The 23,775-nt window shown below is 39.8% G+C and overlaps 1 protein-coding gene across 1 annotated transcript; it reads left to right on the top strand.

Annotated features, from left to right (window-relative positions):
- The first annotated feature begins 20,351 nt into the window (after positions 1-20,351).
- LOC104215270 (mannan endo-1,4-beta-mannosidase 5-like) lies at positions 20,352-22,852 on the top strand. Its single transcript, XM_009765030.2, has 5 exons — positions 20,352-20,822; positions 21,087-21,281; positions 21,375-21,497; positions 21,581-21,783; positions 22,317-22,852. The coding sequence occupies exons 1-5, from the start codon at positions 20,484-20,486 to the stop codon at positions 22,684-22,686; spliced, it is 1,230 nt and encodes a 409-aa protein (XP_009763332.1). The 5' UTR covers positions 20,352-20,483; the 3' UTR covers positions 22,687-22,852.
- The last annotated feature ends 923 nt before the right edge of the window (positions 22,853-23,775 follow it).

The following is a 23,775-nucleotide window of genomic DNA, read 5'->3' on the forward strand; positions in this document are numbered from 1 at the left end:
TATAATACTTGTGATGACAGATGCATATAAAACCTATCATGACGACTTGCAGCTGGGGTACGGGCACCAAAATAATGGCCCGACTCTCGATACCTCTTGGCCTCCCTAGCATGCATACCCTCAATCCTCCTAGAAATGCTCACCACCTGCTGTTAAGAAATATCCATCTCCAACTCACGAGCCATGCTAGATCTGATGCTGGGAATAAGCCCCTTAATAAACCGGCGAACCCTCTTGCGAATAGTAGAAACCAAGGCTGGTGCATGCCTAGCCAAACTGGTGTAATGGACAGCATATTCTGAAACAGTTATAGCACCCTGGCGCAAATATTCAAACTCTACGCGCCATGCATCCCTGAGGCTCTGAGGAACATACTCCCTCAGAAACAGATCTAAAAACTAAGCCCAAGTCAGTGAAGCAGCCTCATCTGGACTGTCTAACTCATAGTTGCGCCACCACTCATAGGCAGCTCCTCGAAGCTAGAAGGTAGTGAAAGAAACCCCGGTCGATCTTGAGATACCCATGGTACGTAGAATGCGATAACCCTCATCAAGAAATCCCAGAGCATCCTCCGATACTAGACCACTAAATACAGGGGGGCTTGTACTTCTTGAATCTCTCATCCTTAGAAGCCGCTGCCCTGTCCTCGGGCTGAATTGGCACTACAGGTGGTACAAGAATAATCTCAGAGACTGCTCAACATGAACTCGCTGCTTAGGAGTGCGGGCGGCGGGAGTCTGTGCTCCTCCCCCGGCCTGAGATGTAGCTGCAGCAAAGGGAAGCAACTCTACCTGAGCCAGAGTGGTGTACATGCTCATGAACTGTGTCAGAGTCTCCTGAAGAGCTGGAGTAGTACTAGCAGTAGGCATATCAGGTGCCTGGACTCCATCTGGATCTGCTGGTGGTACCTCGGCAGTAGCTCGCATAGGTGCTCTGGCTGCACCACGTGCGCGTCCTTGGCCTCTTCCCCGGCCCCGGCCTCTGACGACTGTAGTAGGGGGTGCGGGTGCTTGGTCATCTCGAGTAGCACGTGTCCTCACCATCTCTGAGAGAATAGAAGACAGAAGTTTAGAATTGTGATGTCAAAATATCGCACGACAAGGAAATCAAATGAAGTGGAAATTTTCTCAATAGTTACATAGCCTCTCGTAGATAAGTATAGACATCTCCGTACCGATCAGCGAGACTCTAATAAGTCGGCTTGTGATACGTGACTCCTATGAACCTAGAGCTCTGATACCAACTTGTCACAACCCTGGTTTGCCCTCAGCGAACCACCGTGATGGCACCTAGTCTCTATGATTAGGTAAGCCTAAATTGAGAAAGATAACCAAAACTTGAGAAAGTAAACAATTTTTAAAAAATAGAAATAAGGCAATAACAGTGTTTAAATGAGTCGCTCGGCATACACCATATATAAATCTCAAAACCAATATCCAAATCCAAGACCCGGTAACCCATGAATCAAAAGCTAAGAAAAGGAAATACTACATAGCTCTAACTCCGGAATTTGTCTAATAGGAACAGAAAGTACAGAAGGCCTAAATACAAAAAGAGCAGGAATAGAAAGGGACTCCTCGGTCAGCGGACACGGTAGATGTACCTCGAAGTCTCTAAGTAGTTGCCTTCGTCAAGGATGGTAGGCCTGAGCAGAAGTACCTGGATCTGCACATGAAAAACATGTGCAGAAGAGGCATGAGTACACCATAGCGGTACTCAGTAAGTGCTAAACCTAACCTCGATTGGGTAGTGACGAGAAAGGTCAGGGCCCTACTGAGATAAAATAAATATAAAGATGACAGGGGTAAGATAAGCAATACAATTGAAAATCTAAAGTAAGAATATACACAGGATAATAAGAGTACAATAACGAAAACAGAGATGAAGGCAAACCACAAGGAAGTACCACTCTAACAAGGATGCTAACTGGGGATCTCTTGGTATCCTCAATATATGCTAGGGATCTCTTGGTATCCTCAATATATGCTAGGGATCTCTCGATATCCTGAGGATCTCTTGGTATCCTCAATATATGCTAGGGATCTCTTGATATCCCGAGGATCTCTTGGTATCCTCAATATATTCTAGGGATCTCTTGGTATCCTAAATTATATGCTAGGGATCTTTTGGTATCCTGAGGATCTTTTGGTATCCTCAATATACGTGCCAGGGATCTCTTGCTATCCCGCACCTCATTTTAGATCATAAATACGTACAGGGGATCTCCTGGGATGCCGTCCCGTAGTCCCAAAGTAAAAACATGCAGTAGCAACACAAGAATACCCAATTAAGCTAAATCCCCGTACCAAGTAAACAGTTAATTCTAACCTAACATGCTTCACATAATGCAATTAAGGCAGTTGAAGCAACTAGGTAATTAAGTCAACTAAACATGCTTCTCAAAACTAGCAACAGGCTAAATTCACAAGTAGAATAAAATATGAAAAAGAACTCAATTGAAATACATAAGGAAAAACTGGATTTTCAACAATTAGCTCAAGTACGCACTCGTCACCTCACGTAAAAGGTATTTCAATTATCAATATATCATATCCTAAGGGGAAGGTCCCCACACAAGGTTAGACAAGCCATTTACCTCGAACCGGCTGAAAATCAACCAAACACCACGTCTTTGCTACGAGTACCGGACTCCAAATGGCCTAAATCTATTCAATTCAATTGCATAGTATAAAAAACACTTCAAGTAACTGATTCTAAAATTAAATTCTAAGCTAATACGCGAAATTATGTAACATGACCAAAACGCCCCTCAAGCCCACGTCTCGGAATCGGGTGAAATTTACATTTTCAGAAACCTCGTACTATCATGACTTTATACATAACAAGAACACTGAAATCGGAGTTCACATGACCCCTCAAATCTTCAATCAAAGGCCTCTTAAACTCAAGCCCTAATTACCCTTTATTCCCAAATTTCTCACCACTAATTAGGTCTTTAATAACATAAAAATGAGTTATGAAGTAATGAACGTTACCTCCAAGTCATTCCCCTTTGTTTTCCTTGAAAATCTCTCTCAAAAGCTTCAAACCCGGATGAAAATGGTGAAAGAATCCCTCAAATTCGCGAAGGCAACTATTTATATGTTTTGCCCAGCGATTTCAGCATTTGCGACCCTGGGACCGCATCTGCGGTCCCGCTTCTGCGGAAACTTCGTTTCATCTACGACTTTATTTTAATTACCAAAAAACGCATCTGCAATTACATTTTCGCAGATGCGACACCGATTCTGTTGTGTCCTTCCGTATCTGCGGAACCTGAAGGAAAGGCCAAAATCTGCTTCTACGGATCCATAGCCGCTTCTACGGCGCCGCATCTGCGATCCCCAAACAACAGATGTGAAAATACCAGAAGCAGCAAAAATACAGTAGCTGCAACATTTTCTAAATTTTTCTCGTTTACCATCCGAAATCATCCCGAGGTCCCCGGGACCTCAACCAAAGGCATCAATATATCCTAAAACCTTAATCAAACTTGTACAAATCTTCAAAACATCTCAAACAACATTAAAACAACCAAAACAACATTAAACTTTCGTATGCACTTTAATGTTGTAGCTCTTAACAGTCACTTTAAACATGACTCTTTTGTCAAGAATGTCATATAACTCCACTGGATAAGAACACTCATCAACAGCACCAGAAGTTTAAGACCAGATTAGTATTAGAAGTTCTAAAACACAAAAAGAAATAAAATAAAAAGTACATTTACTAAACCATTCCTTAAATCATTAGCCTACTTTTCATTCCGGTAGACTGCATTATGTCATTTTATGATATACTTCTTATTTTGTTTCATTATTCACGTTAATTTAATAATAACAATATCATTTTTCTACAAAGATTGTTGGTGCCAAAAAATGACAAAGGGAATGGTATCAAAAAAATAATAGAGCTCATCATTTTGTGTGATATAACAAATGGCCAGTTCCAATAACTATAAGGGTGTATCGGAGGTGCGAGTTAATTTTTACTATAATTTTGCATGTATACCATATTTAACTTAATTGAAAAAATATATTATCAATTAAAATGAAAAAACATACCTCTACTGAACTTTGATTTAACTCATTAGCATATTTCCCTATGAGTTTTATTGCTTCACGATCCCAAAGCAACAAAGATATAAAGCCAATGCAATTCATTACTTGCACTTGAAGCTTGTACCTGAAAGATACGTTTAGAATAAGAAATTTAAACTTAAGTTTTATTTAGTTTTTTAAGTAAATAGAGGAGCTTATCAAACCTATGAATGGCAGAACTATCAAGGCGATCACATTTCTTGCAGTGAAATTTACTTCCAATTTTATCAACCTTCTTCGAGCATCTCTTGCATCCCAAATATAACCATTATTATTCAAGATGTAGATTCACTACAGTCGCAACAATTCAAATTTAATTGTTGGAATAACAATCTAAATGCCAATGAGCATAAGCTATGAAAATTTTATTATATTCCATTAAAAGATGATGTCCAAAACCAAATAGATATGCAGCGATAAGCATAAATATTCAATTAGTTCCATTAATGTCGCTTATTAACTTTTGAATCTAAGATTGAGGTATGTTATCATTATATTTCATTAAATGATGATCTTCAAAACCAAATAGATAAGCAGCAGTAAGCATCCAAATTCAATTAGTTTCATTTATATAGCTTATTAATTTGTTGATATGAGATTATGAGATTTGGTATCATTTTACATATAAAAATAATGAAACAGACGTGTATAAGGGAATGTCACATTAACAGAAGTATTTAGGATTACACTCTGTAGTTTCAGATTATGCATTGCTCATAAACTTATGTAACAGGGATTCTAAAAAATATATATGTGCATATTTGAGAAAAAAATAGTATTTTAAGATCCACCATTGTTATACATACACAACATAACATAAGTTAAATACTAAAGTAGTTTAATAGATTTATCACCTCCATGCAGTCGACCAATTCTCTAATAGTTTTAACTTCTACAATTCCATCAACCAACACATCAAAAATATAATAACTACGCTGAGAAGGTATTTGACTGATTCTGAAAGAGTTAGCTTCATTCACACTTGCCAATATGCATTTACGCAAGGTTGTATTTGTTTTAACTATAAACAATAATTTTTTTAGTATACACATAAACTTAATTTTTCAAATAACTAACCTAGACTTAAAATCAACAGCTTGAGGAAGATTCGTATTAATCCAGAGCTTTGAAGCATGTCAAGTACTACGCACTGAATACCTACCTATATATAACATTAGTTTCAGAACCAAAAAAATAACATAAAATAAATCTCTCATGTCAGCAAGACAACTGAAATACCTTGAAATTTGTGTGCTTTTATGTGACGACCCAAAGGGTCATCACCGGTTTTCTCCCTTTTTCCGTGCTTCCGAGGCCTTAAAACCTCACCTTTAGTTGCCTCGATTTACGTGCGCATTCCGGTGCATAACCGGAAAAGCTTATGTGTTAAATTATGTGAAATTTGATAAATTGTGGGTTTAAAATGGTTAAAGTTGACTTTGGTCAATATTTTGGGTAAACGGACCCAGACCCATGATTTGACTATCCCGGAGGGTCCGTACAAAAATATGGGACTTGGGAGTGTGCCCGGAATCGAAATCCGAGGTCCCGAGCCCGAGAAATGAATTTTTAAAAGAAACTATTTTTCTGAAATTTATTTGGAAATTTAAAATAAAAATGAATTAGAAAGCATTGGTATCGGACCCGTAATTTAGTTCCGGCGCCCGGTACAGGTCTTATATGTGGTCTAAGCGCTTTCTGTGAAATTTGGTTGAAATCGGACGTCGTTTGACGTGATTCGGACTTGAATTCCTAAGTTTGAAAGTTTATGAAGTTTGATGAAAAAGTGATGATTTTGAGGTTTGATTCCTCGTTTATGATGTTATTTTGGCAATTAAATCGCATGGTTAAGTTCGTAGGAGGTTAGGAGCCCCGAGGGCTCGGGAGTATTTCGGAAGTGTTTCGGAGTGGTTTTGGCCTTAGAAAAGTTGCAGAAAATAGCAGTTCTGGTGTTCTGTTATCCAGTGCTATGCGATCGCATAGGCCTTTCCGCGATCGCATAGAGTGAGTTTCCAGGTGCCCTATTTGTTCTATGCGGTCGCATAGATCCTCCTGCGATCGCGTATAGTAGCCACCATTTGTTATATGTGATCGCATTCCCCTTACGCGATCGCAATGCATAAAAATCAAACCCGGAATGGAGCCTGTTTTCTTCTATGCGTTCGCAATACACAGTCCGCGATTGCAATGGGCAACCTTCCTCTCCCTATGCGATCGCATGACCTTCTTCGTGATCGCATAGAGCAATTTTTCCCAGTTATAAATTTTAATTCCAGAACAGTGTAGTTACGGGATTTTCATAAAAGCACATGAGCTCTTTCTTCTCCAAGGTCCTTAGGCGTCCATTGATGCTCTCTTTCACCAATACTTCTTGGGTTAGTAAATTTCAACTCATTTTCTTCATTTTCCATCAATGTCCATTGAATTCCTAAGCCTAAAACATGTAATGTAGAGTAGAAATTAGGGGTTTTGGGTAGAGTTAGGTTTTTGGGAATTTTGAGTGATTCAACCTCAATTTGGGGTCGGATCTTAAAATAAATTATATATTTGAACTCATGGGGTTATGGGTAATCGGGTTTTGGTTCGAGCCTTGTGTTTGGATCATGTGGGCCTGGGGTCGAATTTTGGTATTTTGAAAGAATGTTAGGAACTTCATATCTAAGCTATGGGATTTTGCTATCGAGTCTTTATTGATATTATTGAATTTGTTATGCCTAGATATCATTGTTTCGGAGTCGGATTATAAAGGAAAGGCGGTATTTGAGGGTTGATTGCTATTCTTTGGACCGAGGTAAGTGTGTGTTCTAACTTTGGCTTGAGGGAATAGGATTAGAGTGTTGTTTGCTACTTGCTAATTGTGAGTACGGTGTATAGGCATGGTGACGAGTATCTATACACCGGAGTCTAGCATGACCGTGAGTCTTATTTGTGTTTATTCAGATTTTGTGATACCTCTTCCTTGTTAAATTGATAAATTTCATATAATGTGAAGAGTTTGAGGAAGAATTATGATTTGTGCATTCTTGGAGCATTGGCTCGAGTATATCATAAAGCGTGAAAGTATATGAAATGATTGAACCCCTTTGGAGCGTTGGCTCAGGTGGTAAAGTGAGATAAGAGGTAAAAGTGAAAGAAAGAGAAAGAATTATTGAATTGCTCCCTTGCCGGGATGCTTGTTGTTTTGTTGACTATCTCCCTTGCCGGGATGCTGAGATTATTGATATGGTTCCCTTGCCGAGTTTTTAACTGCTTAATTGTGCTCCCTTGCTGGGAGTTAGCTATTTATTTGTATTCCCTTGCCGGGATTTCTATCATTATTTGTCTACTCCCTTGCCCCTTATTTGTGATTGTTGCTTGGGTGAGGAAGAGTGATAAAGCACAAAGGGTGATGCCGTGCATTGTTTGCTATTGTGAGAAAAGAGTGTAAAGCACGAAGGGTGATCCCATGCCGCACGATATACCATTCCATGCCAATTTTATTGATTATATGGTGAGGAAAGAGAGTAAAAGCACGAAGGGTGATGTCGTGCATATTTTATTTATATGATTGCTTTGGTGAGGACGAGAGTAAAAGCACGAAGGGTGATGTCGTGCATTTGTTGCTTTCTAATTCTTTGTTGATATCTGAGTTATGTTGTTTCTTTCATTACTTGTTCTTATTTGATTTACTTCGAGGATATAGATTTCCTTACCCTGTTTGCCTTGAGATTGTTGTTAGGGTGAGGAAGAGCGTAAAGCACGAAGGGTGATGCCCTGTATTGTTTTGGTGAGAACGAGAGTAAAATCACGAAGGGTGATGTCGTGCAAATTGTTGATTTTTGATTCTTGTTGACACTCTGGCTTTGTTACTTCTTTCTGATATTGAGGATTACCATTTGAAACTATTGGCTCCCCATAGCATGCTCCCCCCCTCTTAGCTGTTTAAATTCTATATATTTCTTTTTATTGCATATATCTACATATGTTGTTTTTGGTAGGTCCCGTCTAGCCTCATCACTACTTCGCCGGGGTTAGGCCAGGCACTTACCAGCATATGGGGTCAGTTGTGCTAATGCTACACTCTGTGCATCTTTTTGCATAGATCCCGGAGCAGCTTTTGGACCTCAGCAGTAGGATTTGATCGGGAGCTGACTTCAGTCTAGAGACACCGAGGTAGCCTTGCTGATGTCCGCAGGCCCGGAGTCTCTCTCTCCTTATTCAGTTTGTTATCTTTTGTACCGAAGCAAACAGTTTATAATTTTCTTTCAGACGATTGTATTTAGTAAATTTTAGAAGTTCGTGAGCATTGTGACACCAATCTTGTGTAGAGGATTATGTTAAACTTTCTGCAAATTTCTATTCAGTTTTTATATAAGTTTAGACTTCCGCTTTTATTTAATTGTCTCGTTTTGTTTATATTGTTACGAATGTTATCAGAAATGCTTTAATACTTGGCTGGCCTAGCTCCAATAGTAGGCGCCATCACAACTCCCGATGGTGGGAAATCCGGGTCGTGACAAGTTGGTATCAGAGCACTAGGTTACTTAGGTCTCACAACTCACGGACAAGCTCGGTAGAGTCTGAGGGATCGGTACGGTGACGTCTGTATTTATCCCGCAGAGGCTACTGTGTTAGGAAAATTTCGCATCTGTTCTTTCTTGTCGTGCAGTTCTATTTCCCCAATACTAATTCAATTTCTACTTCGTTCTTTCGCAAATGGCGAGGACACGCGCTTCCTCATCGACTGCACAGCAGCCCGATCCCCCAGCAGCAGTTCCTATTAGGGGGCAGAGGCCGAGGCCGTGCCAGAGGCCGAGGCAGGGGCAGAGCTCAGCCCCGAGCAGCAGTTCCAGAGGTGGAGCCTCATGTTGATTATGATGAGGAGGTTCCAGCTCCAGCAGCTCTAGTGGGCCCAGCTCAGGTCCTAAAGGGTTTCATTGCCACCCCAGTTCTTCAGTATGCCCTGGTTCGATTGGTGGGCCTTATGGAGAGAGTCACCCGAACAGGTTTGCTTCCTGTAGCACCAGCCACTTCTCAGGCTAGAGGAGGGGCTCAGACTCCTGCTACATGCACTCTGAAGCAAGTAGCTCCCCAGATTCAGACTCCAGCGTTTCAGCCAGTTGGGGTAGTTCAACCGGGTGCCATAGCTCAGACCGGCAATGGAGCGGCTATGTCCATCGATGCTTTGTAGAGACTGGATAGGTTCACCAAGCTCTTCACTTCTACTTTTGTTGGTGCATCTACTGAGGATCCCCAGGATTATCTAGACAGCTGCCACGAGGTTCTCAGAAACATGGGTATTGTTAAGACCAATAGGGTTGATTTTGCTACATTTCGCTTGTCTGGATCCGCCAAGACTTGGTGGAGGGATTATTTCTTAGCGAGACCAGCCGGATCACCATCTTTGACTTGGGAGCAGTTTACAGTGTTGTTTCTAGAGAAATTTCTCCCCGTTACTCAGAGAGAGGCCTATCGCAGGCAGTTTGAGTACCTCCAGCAGGGTTTCATGACTGTTACCCAGTATGAGACCAGGTTCATTGATTTAGCTCGTCATGCTCTCAGCATACTTCCCACAGAGAGTGAGTGGGTGAGAAGGATTATTGATGGTCTTATTCTGCCGATTCGTCTTCAGATGGCCAAGGAGGCCGGGAGAGAGATCACATTTCAGGAAGCGGCCAATGTGGCCCGTAGAGTTGAGATGGTTCTATCACAGGGAGGTGGTCATGGGTCGGATAAGAGGCCCCGTCATTCAGGCAGATTCAGTGGTACCTCATCTGGAGGTAGAGATTCATATGGTAGGGGCCATCCTCCTAGGCCCTTTTAGTCATCTCTCTAGGTATCATATGGTATCTCAGGTGGTCGTGGTTCTCAGACGCACTATTTGGATCAGCAGTCCTTCAGTGCACCACCAACTCCCATTAGTGCACCACCGCTTCAGAGTTTCTGAGGTGGTCATTTAGGGCGACAGGGTCAGCAGTCTCTGCAGTCGAGGACTTGTTACACTTGTGGTGATATGGGTCACATTGCCAGGTTTTGCCCTCAAGCTTTGGGTAGTTCTCAGCAGCAGGGTCCTCGTCCTATGATTCAGGCACCAGTTACTCTACAGCCTGCCTAGCCAGCTAGAGGCAGGGGTAGAGGACATAGAGGTGGAGGTAGAGGTCATAGAGGTGGAGCTCAGACCGCCAGAGATAGGGGTCAGCCAGCAGCCGATCGTCTCAGGGATGTGATTCAGGGAGGTGGGCCCCAGCCTCGATGTTATGCTTTTCCAGCTAGGCCAGAGGCTAAGTCATCCGATGCTGTTATTACAGGTACTATTTTGGTCTATGATAGAGATGCTTCAGTGCTATTTGACCCAGGATCTACGTATTCATATGTGTCATCCTATTTTGCACCCTACCTGGTTACACCTAGTGAGGCCTTGAGTATTCATGTATATGTATCTACACTAGTGGGTGATTCTATAGTGGTTGATCGGGTTCATCGTTCCTGTATTGTGGTGTTTAGGGGACTTGAGACCCGTGTTGATTTGTTTCTCTTAGATATGGTGGATTTCGACGTTATATTAGGGATGGATTGGTTGTCCCCATATCATGCGATCTTGGATTGTCATGCCAAGACTGTGACTTTAGCCTTACCGGATTTGCCCCGTTTAGAGAGGAAAGGGACTCCTAGTCGTTCTACCCACAGTGTTATTTCGTATGTGAAGGCTCGGCGTATGGTCGAGAAGGGGTGTTTGGCCTACTTGGCTTATGTTCGTGATTCCAGTGCTAAGATTCCCTCTATTGATTCTGTGCCCGTGGTTCGTGAGTTTCCTGAGGTTTTCCCATCAGACTTGCCAGGGATTCCACCCGATAGGGATATTGATTTTTGCATCGATTTGGCTCCGGGCACCCAGCCCATTTCTATTCTTCCATATCGCATGGACCCGCCAGAGTTGAAAGAGTTGAAAGAGCAGTTGCAAGAATTGCTTGAGAAGGGTTTCATTAGACCCAGTGTATCGCCTTGGGGTGCGCCGGTTCTGTTTGTAAAGAAAAAGGATGGCTCGATGAGAATGTGCATTGATTACCGACAATTGAACAAGGTTACAATTAAGAATAAGTATCCACTGCTGAGGATTGATGATTTGTTCGATCAGCTTCAGGGTGCCAAGGTTTTTCAAAGATTGACTTGAGATCTGGCTACCATCAGTTGAGGATTAGGGCATCTGATGTCCCTAAGACAGCATTCCGCACTCGGTACGGGCATTATGAGTTCTTGGTTATGTCATTTGGGTTGACCAATGCCCCAGCAGCCTTTATGGATTTGATGAACCGAGTGTTCAGGCCTTATTTGGACTCGTTCGTGATAGTCTTCATTGATGATATTTTGATATATTCCCACAGCCGGGAGGAGCACGAGTAGCATCTTAGAGTGGTTCTTCAGACCTTGAGGGATAGTCAGTTATATGATAAGTTCTCGAAGTGCGAGTTCTGGTTGAGCTCAGTTGCATTTCTGGGTCATGTTGTATCAGCAGAGGGTATTCAGGTTGATCCAAAGAAGATTGAGGCAGTCAAGAACTGGCCTAGACCAGCATCAGCCACAGAGATTCAGAGTTTCTTGGGGTTAGAAGGTTACTACCATCGGTTCGTGGAGGGGTTCTCATCTATTGCAGCCCCGATGACCAGGTTGACCCAGAAGGGAGCCCAGTTCAGATGGTCATACGAGTGTGAGACGAGCTTTCAGAAGCTCAAGACAGCTCTGACTACAGCACCGGTATTGGTTTTGCCCACAGGTTCAGGGCCTTACACAGTCTATTGTGATGCATCTCGTATTGGACTTGGTGCAGTGTTGATGCAGGATGGCAAGGTCATTGCCTATGCTTCGAGGCAGTTGAAGGTTCATGAGAAGAACTATCCAGTGCGTGATTTGGAGTTGGCAGCCATTGTTCACGCATTGAAGATTTGGAGGCACTATCTGTATGGCGTGGTGTGTGAGGTGTTCACGGATCATAAGAGTCTTCAGTATTTGTTCAAGAAAAAGGAATTGATTTTGAGGCAGAGGCAGTGGTTGGAGTTGTTGAAAGATTATGACATCACTATCCTATATTAACCGGGAAAGGCCAATGTGGTGGCCGATGCCTTGAGTAGGAAGTCAGTCAGTATAGGCAGTCTTGCTTATATTCCGGTCGGCGAGAGACCGCTTGCTCTGGACGTTCAGGCTTTGGCCAATCAGTTAGTGAGGTTAGATATTTCTGAGCCTAGTAGAGTATTAGCTAGCACGGTCGCCCGTTCTTCGTTATTAGAGCGTATCCATGATCGGCAGTTTGATGATCCCCATTTGTGTGTCCTTAGGGACACGGTACAGCGTGGAGGTGCCAAGCAGGTTACCTTAGATACTGATGGAGTTTTGAGATTGCAGGGTCGAGTTTGTGTGCCTAATGTGGATGGGTTTCGAGAGTTGATTTTAGAGGAGGCCCATAGCTCCCGGTACTCTATTCATTCGGGCACCGAAAAGATGTATCAAGACTTGTGACAGCATTATTGGTGGTGTAGAATGAAGAAGTATATTGTTGCCTATGTGGCTCGGTGTTTGAATTGTCAGCAGGTTAAGTATAAGCATCAGAGGCCGGTGGTTTATTTCAGAGGATTGAGCTTCCCGAGTGGAAGTGGGAGCGGATCACTATAGACTTCGTTGTTGGGCTCCTGCAGACTTAGAGGAAGTTCGACGTAGTTTGGGTCATTGTTGATAGGCTAACCAAGTCAGCGCATTTCATTCTTGTGGCAGTCTCCTATTCATCCGAGAGGTTAGCTGAGATCTATATCCGGGAGATTGTTCGCCTTCATGGTGTGCCGGTATCTATTATTTCGGACCGAGATACGCAGTTTACCTCGCGTTTCTGGAAAGCAGTCTAGTGAGAGTTAGGCACTCAGGTTGAGTTGAGTACAGCATTTCATCCTCAGACGGACGGGCAGTCCGAGCGGACTATTCAGATATTGGAGGATATGCTTCGAGCTTGTGTCATTGACTTTGGTGGGATTAGTTCTTGCCTTTAGCAGAGTTTGCCTACAACAACAGCTACCAGTCGAGTATCCAGATGGCTCCTTATGAGGCTTTGTATTGTAGGCGATGTCGATCTCCGATTGAATGGTTTGAGCCGGGAGAGGCTCGGTTGTTGGGTACAGATTTGGTTCAGGAGGCTTTGGACAAGGTCAGGATCATTCAGGATAGACTTCGTACAGCTCAGTCTAGGCAAAAGAGCTACGCAGATCAAAAGATTCGATATGTGGCTTTCATGGTTGGTGAGCGAGTATTGCTCCGAGTGTCACCTATGAAGGGCGTGATGAGATTTGGGAAGAAGGGCAAGCTTAGCCCTAGGTTCATTGGTCCATTTGAGATTCTTGATCGAGTGGGAGAGGTGGCTTATAGACTTGTATTGCCACCGAGCTTATCTGCCGTACATCCAGTATTTCATGTGTCCATGCTTCGAAAATATCACGGCGATCCATCCCACGTGTTAGATTTCAGCACTGTCCAGTTGGACAAGGACTTATCTTATGAGGAGGAGTCGGTAGCTATTCTGGACCGGCAGGTTCGTCACTTGAGGTCGAAGAGTTTTCCTTCGGTTTATGTTCAGTGGAGAGGTCAGCCTCCTGAGGCATCGACCTGGGAGTCCGAGTCCGATATGCGGGACCATTATCCTCACCTTTTCCCAGACTCAGGTACTTCCTTCTTATGTCCGTTCGAGGACGAACGGTTGTTTTAGAGGTGGAGAATGTGACGACCCAAAGGGTCATCACCGGTTTTCTCCCTTTTTCCGTGCTTCCGAGGCCTTGAAAACCTCACCTTTAGTTGTCTTGATTTGTGTGCGCAGTCCGGGCGTGTAGCCGGAAAAGCTTATGTGTTAAATTATGTGAAATTTGATAAATTATGGCTTTAAAATGGTTAAAGTTGACTTTGGTCAACAAATTTGGGTAAACGGACCCGGACCCATGATTTGACGGTCCCAGAGGGTCCATAGAAAAATATGGGACTCGGGCGTGTGCCCGGAATCGAAATCCGAGGTCCCGAGCCTGAGAAATGAATTTTTAAAAGAAATTGATTTTCTGAAATTTATTTGGAAATTTGAAATAAAAATGAATTAGAAAGCATTGGTATCGGGCCCATATTTTGGTTCCGGTGCCCGGTATAGGTCTTATATGTGGTTTAAGCACTTTCTGTGAAATTTGGTTGAAATCGGACGTCGTTTGACGTGATTTGGACTTGAATTCCTAAGTTTGAAAGTTTATCAAGTTTGATGAAAAAGTGATGATTTTGAGGTTTGATTCCTCGTTTATGATGTTATTTTGGCGATTTAATCGCATGGTTAAGTTCGTAGGAGGTTGTTGAGTTAGTGTGTGTGTTTGGTTAGGAGTCCCGAGGGCTCGGGAGTGATTCGAAAGTGTTTCGGAGTGGTTTTGGCCTTAGAAAAGTTGCAGAAAATAGTAGTTCTGGTGTTATGTTATCCAGTGCTATGCGATCGCATAGGCCTTTCCGTGATCGCATAAAGTGAGTTTCCAGGTTCCCTGTTTGTTATATGCGGTCGCATAGATCCTCCTGCGATCGCGTATAGTAGCCACCATTTGTTATATGCGATCGCATTCCCCTTCCGCGATCGCAATGCATAAAAACCAAATCCGGAATGGAGCCCGTTATCTTCTATGTGTTCGCAATACACTATCTGCGATCGCAATGGGCAATCTTCCTCTACCTATGCGATCGCATGACCTTCTTCGCGATCGCATAGAGCAATTTTGCCTAGTTATAAATTTTAATTCCAGAACAGTATAGTTACGGGATTTCCATAAAAACACACGAGCTCTTTCTTCTCCAAGGTCCTTAGGCGTCCATTGAAGCTCTCTTTCACCAATACTTCTTGGGTTAGTAAATTTCAACTCGTTTTCTTCATTTTCCATCAATGTCCATTGAATTCCTAAGCCTAAAACATGTAATTTAGAATAGAAATTAGGGGTTTTGGGTAGAGTTAGGTTTTTGGGAATTTTGAGTGATTCAACCTCAATTTGGGGTCGGGCCTTAAAATAAATTATATATTTGAACTCGTGGGGTTATGGGTAATCGGGTTTTGGTCCGAGCCTCGTGTTTGGATCATGTGGGCCCGGGGTCGAATTTTGGTATTTTTGGAAGAATGCTAGGAACTTCATATCTAAGCTATGGCATTTTGCTATCGAGTCTTTATTGATATTATTGAATTAATTATGCCTAGATATCGTTGTTTCGGAGTCGGATTATAAAGTAAAGGCGGTATTTGAGGGTTGATTGCTATTCTTTGGACCGAGGTAAGTGTGTGTTCTAACTTTGGCTTGAGGGAATAGGATTAGAGTGTTGTTTGCTACTTGCTAATTGTGAGTACGGTGTATAGGCATGGTGACGAGTATCTATACACCGGAGTCTAGCATGACCGTGAGTCTTATTTGTGTTTATTCAGATTTTGTGATACCTCTTCCTTGTTAAATTGATAAATTTCATATAATGTGAAGAGTTTGAGGAAGAATTATGATTTGTGCATTCTTGGAGCATTGGCTCGAGTATATCGTAAAGCGTAAAAATATATGAAATGATTGAACCCCTTTGGAGCGTTGGCTCAGGTGGTAAAGTGAGATAAGAGGTAAAAGTGAAAGAAAGAGAAAGAATTATTGAATTGCTCCCTTGCCGGGATGCTTGTTGTTTTGTTGACTATCTCCCTTGCCGGGATGCTGAGATTATTGATATGGTTCCCTTGCCGGGTTTTTAACTGCTTAATTGTGCTCCCTTGCCAGGAGTTAGCTGTTTATTTGTATTCCCTTGCCGGGATTTCTATCATTATTTGTCTACTCCCTTGTCCCTTGTTTGTGATTGTTTCTTGGGTGAGGAATAGTGATAAAGCACGAAGGGTGATGCCGTGAATTGTTTGCTATTGTGAGGAAAGAGTGTAAAGCACGAAGGGTGATGTCATGCCGCACGATGTACCATTCCGTGCTGATTTTATTGATTATATGGTGAGGAAAGAGAGTAAAGGCATGAAGGGTGATGCCGTGCATATTTTATTTATATGATTACTATGGTGAGGAACGAGAGTAAAAGCACGAAGGGTGATGTCGTGCATATTTTATTTATATGATTGTTTGGTGAGGACAAGAGTAAAAGCACGAGGGTGATGTCGTGCATTTGTTGCTTTCTGATTCTTTATTGATATCTGAGTTATGTTGTTTCTTTCATTACTTGTTCTTATTTGATTTACTTCGAGGTTATTGATTTCCTTACCCTGTTTGCCTTGTGATTGTTGTTTGGGTGAGGAAGAGCGTAAAGCACGAAGGGTGATACCGTGTATTGTTTTGGTGAGAACGAGAGTAAAAGCACGAAGGGTGATGTCGTGCAAATTGTTGATTTTTGATTTTTGTTGACACTCTAGCTTTGTTACTTCTTTCTGATATTGAGGATTTCTATTTGAAACTGTTGGCTCCCCATAGCATGCTCCCCCCCCCTCTTAGCTGTTTAAATTCTGTATATTTCCTTTTTTTGTATATATCTGCACAGGTTGTTTTTGGTAGGTCCCGTCTAGCCTCGTCACTACTTTGTCGGGGTTAGGCCAGGCACTTACCAGCACATGGGGTCGGTTATGCTGATGCTACACTCTGTGCATCTTTTTGCACGGATCCCGGAGTAGCTTTTGGACCTCAATAGTAGGATTTGATCGGGAGCTGACTTCAGTCCAGAGACATCGAGGTAGCCTTGCTGACACCCGCAGGCCCGGAGTCTCTCTCTCCTTATTCAGTTTGTTATCTTTTGTACTGAAGCAAACAGTTTATAATTTTCTTTCAGGCGATTATATTTAGTAAATCTTAGAAGTTCGTGAGCATTGTGACACCAATCTTAGGTAGAGGATTATTTTAACTTTCCGCAAATTTCTATTCAGTTTTTATATAAGTTGAAACTTCCGCTTTTATTTAATTTTCTCGTTTTGTTTATATTGTTACGAATGTTATCAGAAATGCTTTAATACTTGGCTGGCTTAGCTCCAATAGTAGGCTCCATCACAACTCCCGATGGTGGAAAATCCGGGTCGTGACATTTTATCATCTGCATAACCACTATGATTGGCTGATAGGGTGATTCCTCCAAAAGTAGCAAGATTTGGTCTACGAATTCTCCTCAAAAATTGCCGAAATATTATTTCTCCTACATAAATTATATAAAAACTTAATCACATGATAAATAATCTTATTAAAATATATAACAAAGTAAAGTCATAGACGCAATCTTACTCATGATCTTCAAGCTCCACATTCATAAAAGTACTGGTCTTATCACCTTGGTTATGTGATTTTACTTCACCATAACTTACAACCTCTCTTATGACATCTATAATATTATTTTTTTTAAAAGTCACTACAAAGTTGATAAGACATTCAACTAAAAGAACTGCGGAAGAAATAATAACCGAAGAGTTCACTTTCATCAACATCAAGTTGATTTACTAAATACTCATAAGGTCTTAAGTCGAAGATACTCATACCAAAAAAGCTGATCATTTGATTCCTCTCCAGTCGTCTTATGAGTAAATGCCAACTTCAATTTATGCCGCGTGTATTTAAGTTTCATATTATTTGGTCCAACCAAAAAGTTCTTCATAAAGTACAAACCCAATTCCTCTATCTTTGGTTTGAACATACGTATAAGAGATCGACCAACAGTCACACGAATCCGATCGCCCCAGAAACAAATAATTCATAAATAATATTGAATCAGGGAAATTCTCAATTGTAGAGTGTTGTCACAGATTATATTAAACAATCAAGCACCAATGAGTAAAATATAATATTTGAATGTCTGCCTTTCCCAAATAACACATAATGCAGATTTTATGTAATTATTGTTCATATGACACTAATCTTAGATATTTTATAGTTTAATATATCCAAAATATTTCTTGCCCATGAAAAAATTATTTCAAAAAAAAATACAAATGATTTCAAGTATATAAAAATTCTTTTCTACTTTAGAAAAAAGTATTTAGTTTAAGGCTTGGCGAACACTTCTTTACTTTGTTGACAGATAAACAAATAAAAAAGAATGTACCTTTTCATTTTAGAATAAGTAATATATTTCAATCTAGATTATAAAAAACTGAAATTGCAGTTGATTAAATACATGCAGAACCTGATGAATTCCATAGTACAAATCAGAAGATGGAGATTGTAGTCGAAATATGGGGGAAAAAATGCATCTAAAAAGGAATGCACATTTTCGTCTTGAATAATTAATATATATTATATATATAATGTATTGAAGACAAACCCTAAGCAGTAATTTAGTAAAAAAAATTTAATTGCTATATATATGTGTAAAGTATATAATATATATTCGCATATCATTTTACTTGCTATAGATAAGATACAAAATACGTGTGTTTAGGTGCATTAACTTTATGAAAAAGAAATTTTCATAAAAAGAGCCGAAAAACATGTGATTCGGCCCATAAAATATAAGGGCAAATAGAAATTTGAATTCCAAGCAACTAATTTAGGGTTTATATCTAAAATTAAGGAGGAAAGTCATCTGCACAAACATACCTCGAATTGGATTTTGGTTGGAGATGATAAAATGTAATTATTGCTGGGAAATTATGAATCTTTTCCAAGCAGAAATCTCTCCATTTTAGATAATAATTTAATTTTAGTTTCTTATTTTATTCTTAATGATATACTTTTGTAACCACATAAACATTATGAGATGTTTTAAAACACAAGTTTATATGTCTTTTTTTCTTTCTTTAATTTCGTATTGGATTAACAACCACCGGATAAATTAAAATATAGGGAGTAAAAAAATCAAATGTACTTTGAGAAAAAGCTAATTACCCTGTTATGATTAAGGGTATGTTTAGAAAATAATTTCCCTACCAAAAGAATGAAAAAATACTTTTCAAAACTCTATATCAACCTTCCTCATTATATTCCCCACCTCCATCCCAACCCTCTACCCTCTTGCCCAGGCAACATATTTAAATCCTCCATTACCAAAGAAAGCCACATTCTCCCCTACCCCTCCCACCTCACCCCACCCCACCAACCAACAAACTTTCATATAAACACACTGCAAATATACAAGACAAAATCTTCCTCCATTTGCCTAGATCCTCCTATCACCCTCCCCCCATTACCCATTTCGTCTCATATAGTATTTGCCTAAATTATATATTTTTCAAAAATATTTTCTGCTACCTAACCAGAAACCGAAAAATAAGTAAGAAAATTACTTATTTTCCAATAAAACATTTTTCTAAGGAAAGCATTTTCCCTCTATACCAAACACACCCTAACTCTTCACTCCCTTTTCTGTCATGAAGAGTCCAATTTTGACCATATCTGAATTAACTGAAAGTTTTCCTCATAAACCTACTTTATGACTTGCTACTAGCAATAGAATCTTGGAAGTTCAAATTCCAAAGAAACTTTAATTATTAAAAGTTAATGTCAGCAAATGTAGCTAAACCACATGGAATGCAACCATCAGCCATTTTCATCACTTTTAGCAGCCATATTCTCTTGCTTCCTTTTTCCCCTAAAATGTCATGCAGATTCCGTGGAGTTTCAGTTAGAAGTAGAACTCCTTATTTCTGTTTTCCAACTAACTTAATTTCTCTCAACTTCCTTAGCTCATTCACTTTCCCCTTCTTCTCGATAGATTCACATGCATTTCCTCTTTAAAACATTCCAAACTGTGGGCCTGAAAGCTTTTACATGTGGGTTTATACAAGTTTTCTATCTATGTAATATTTGATATTTTGATTAAACGCAGAGTTTAACAAAGAAAAAAAGATTTTTGGAATATATAGTCCAATACTATAAGTTAGGACATTTCTTTGACTGTAAAATTACAATATTATACTAAGGATAAAAGAGAAGTTTAAAGTTAAATTATTTTTAACATAAAATATGTCACTTTTATCAAAACTGACAAAAAGGAATATAAGTTTTTTTGTGAGATCTTCAAGTTCCTATAAACTTATACTAATATCTAAAACAATCCACATGGATAAGCATATGAAGGACGTCAATCACATTTTAGCACCTTTTTCTTTTTCTTGTTCCAATTACTTCATTCTTGTTTAATTTCCTTCAACTGAAGATTCAGCTTTTACCTTTGCTTCCTGTGTCTACTTTGATTAAACTTTTAAAATAAAGTTTTCATATTTTCCAAATTTAGTAAAACGTCTTATCAGCTTCACCCCGAAAATCTTCCTAATATTCTTGCCAGTTATATAAATTTATCTTCTATTTTTGGTAAGTTCCTTCGACTCCGTGAAACTATAAATAGCCCTAATAACATCTCTATAGCAACTCACCTCTTTCTTTTCTATCAAACAAACCATCAACACCGTTATATCAAATGGCTTATTTTACTAGGATGACAAGCTCTTTCTTTGCCTTATTATTCTTCCTAGTTCTTGCTTGTGAAGCTAGAGTTCCAGGAAAAACTAGTGGAGGATTTGTTAGAACAAATGGTGCACATTTTGTACTAAATAGATCACCTTTTCTATTCAATGGTTTCAACTCCTATTGGCTTATGCATGTAGCATCTGATCCTAGTGAAAGGTACAAAGTTTCTGAGGTATTTCAAGAAGCCTCTGCTGCTCGCCTTTCTGTTTGTCGAACTTGGGCTTTCAGTGATGGAGGAGATACAGCATTACAAATATCACCTGGTGTTTATGATGAACGTGTTTTTCAGGTAAATATTTTAGGATTTAACTTATATAAATTGAAAGAAGATAAAAAAATATACTATAAGTTATTTTAACATGTTGTAGCATAACCACTCCAAGTTAGAATCCCACTTGTCATGGACTATTAATGTATACCGGCAATTCTCTTTCAAGTGACCTGATAGTAAGATTTTGACTAAATTAAACTCATTATTTTAATAGGATAAGTTTCTTCTTTTTATTTTATGTATAGTTTTACACATAAATGGAGATACTTTAATGAAATTCAGGGATTGGATTTTGTGATCACTGAAGCAAGGAAATATGGGATTCGCTTAATATTGAGCTTCGTCAACAACTATAATGATTTTGGAGGGAGAGCTCAATATGCTCAATGGGCACGAAATGCAGGAGTCCGGATTAACAGTGAAGATGATTTCTACACTCATCCGGTGCTCAAAGATTATTACAAGAATCATGTTAGGGTATGACAATATATTTTTTTTAATTATTTTTGGCTGTTTGTCTCTCAATTGGAGCCAAGTAATTACTAATAATTCTGTGATTTTGTTGCGCAGAAAGTTGTAACAAGGTTGAATACTATCACTGGAATGGCTTATAGGGATGATTCAACTATAATGGCATGGGAACTTATGAATGAGCCTCGTTGTAAAGCTGATTATTCTGGGAAAATAGTAAATGTGAGTAAAAACATAGGGAAGAAATACTTTGTTATTTCCAAATATGACGTCTTTTGGCTTCTAATATTGTGCAAATTTTACAGGCATGGATTCAAGAAATGGCAACTTTTGTGAAATCAATAGACAGGAAGCATTTACTGGAGATAGGAATGGAGGGATTTTACGGTGATTCAATGCCTGAAAAGAAGCAATTTAATCCCGGTTACCAAGTTGGAACAGACTTCATTAGTAGCCATCTCATCAAAGAGATTGATTTTGCCACTATTCATGCATATACTGACCAATGGTAATTAAGCAATTCTGCTAGACCTCAAATTTCGACAAAGAAATATATATATATATATATATATATATATATTAGATTTTATTCCCTCCTTTTCAGATTGTGTGAACATGTTTGTCGGATAAAAAAAAAAGCTTTTTAGCTAGAATATGTGATCTTAAACAAGCTGTGACATTTCTATGGCTCTAAAATTATGATACTAAGGGTAAAATATGAAGTTTAATGTTAAATTATTTTTTTAAATATATAAATCTGATTTTTCATATAAAAAAGACGAAAAAGGAAAGTGTAATATAAGATGGAATAGATGAAATAATTTTTATACACTGACAGAGTGAAAGATTCCATACACTATTAGGTTACTTAAAAGATGACTTAATATAAATTTTCACAAAAAGTAAAATTAGTAACCTAGAAAATAAGGCATGTCAGGTAGAACACAATAGTTAAAATGCTCTAGTTGTATAAAAAAAGTTATATTATCAGTGTGTATAATTTAAATCCTTTGAAATATGATACAAGGTTTGTTGTCGCAGGTTGTCGGGACAAAATGATAATGCTCAAATGGCATTCATGCAAAGGTGGATAACAAGTCATTGGCAAGATTCAAGCACAATACTAAAGAAGCCATTAGTCCTTGCTGAATTTGGAAAGTCAAGCAAAGATCCAGGATTCAATCTAAATGCAAGAGATACATACATGAGTAGTGTATACAGAAACATTTATAATTATGCAAAATCAGGTGGAACTATGGGAGGGAGCTTAGTATGGCAACTAGTGGCACAAGGGATGGAGAATATTGATGATGGATACTCAATTATCTTAGCACAAAATCCATCAACTGCTGGAATTATCTCTGGCCAATCACATGCCATGACAACATTAGCTCATTTGGTTAATAACTGATAGAAGTCTAAAACATAGCCATCAATCATCATCCATTTTGGTAGAAGACAGGGAAGAAAAGCATGTCTAGTTGCTTATATTAGATCAAATTATTCTTTGAACTTAATGATGCAAGAAAAAGAAGAATTATATAAGCTTATAATGCCCAATTTATTTTTGGTTACAATTGGAGAGTGTAATGCACATTTTCAGAAAAGAGAGGTTGATTAATTTCTTGAATGTATTTTGTTCACATCATCTGGATGAAATGAAAAGTAGTGAAGTCATAATCAATAGTTTGATAATAAGATATGCATGTGGCTCAACTAAAATTTACAGCTTAAGAGAAAGACCAGTCAACAACAACAACAACTATCCAGTAAAATCTCACAAAGTGGGGTCTGGGGAAGGTAATGTGTACGCAGACCTTATCCCTACCCTGATAGGGCAGAGAGGCTGTTTCCGATAAACCCTCGGCTCAGAAAAAAGAAAAAGAGAAGGAGACAATTCATTAGTAACTCCAGTAGAAACCATAATGGTAATAGAAGCATAACAACCAAAAGATAAATGACATGCAATAACAGTAACCAGTAACTAAGGCCCGGGGCTAAGATAAACAGCAAGGATAGTGTGGATTCAACATAAACTGCAAGCTATCTAAGATCAACCCTAATCCAACCCCGCCTCACCCCCGGTTTGAAGTACGCAAAGCTCTACTACCCCCTAACCTACAACCCTAATGTTTGACCTCCAAACCTTCCTATCAAGTGTCATGTCCTCAGAAATCTGCAGTCGTACCATGTCCTGCCTGATCACCTCTCCCCAATACTTCTTAGGCCTCCCTCTACCTCTTCTCGTACCCACCACGGCCAACCGCTCACACCTCCTCACCGGAGCATCAAGGCTTCTCCTCCGCACATGCCCGAACCATCTGAGCCTCGCTTCCCGCATCTTGTCATCCACGGGTGCCACGCCCACCTTCTTCCGAATATTTTCATTCCTAATCTTGTCTATCCTAGTGTGTCGCACATCCACCTCAACATCCTCATCTCTGCTACTTTCATCCTCTGGATATGGGAGTTCTTAACCGGCCAACACTCTGCCCTATAC

The sequence above is a fragment of the Nicotiana sylvestris genome, chromosome 3 (genome assembly GCF_000393655.2).
Source record: "Nicotiana sylvestris chromosome 3, ASM39365v2, whole genome shotgun sequence".
NCBI classification, from domain to species: Eukaryota; Viridiplantae; Streptophyta; class Magnoliopsida; order Solanales; family Solanaceae; genus Nicotiana; species Nicotiana sylvestris.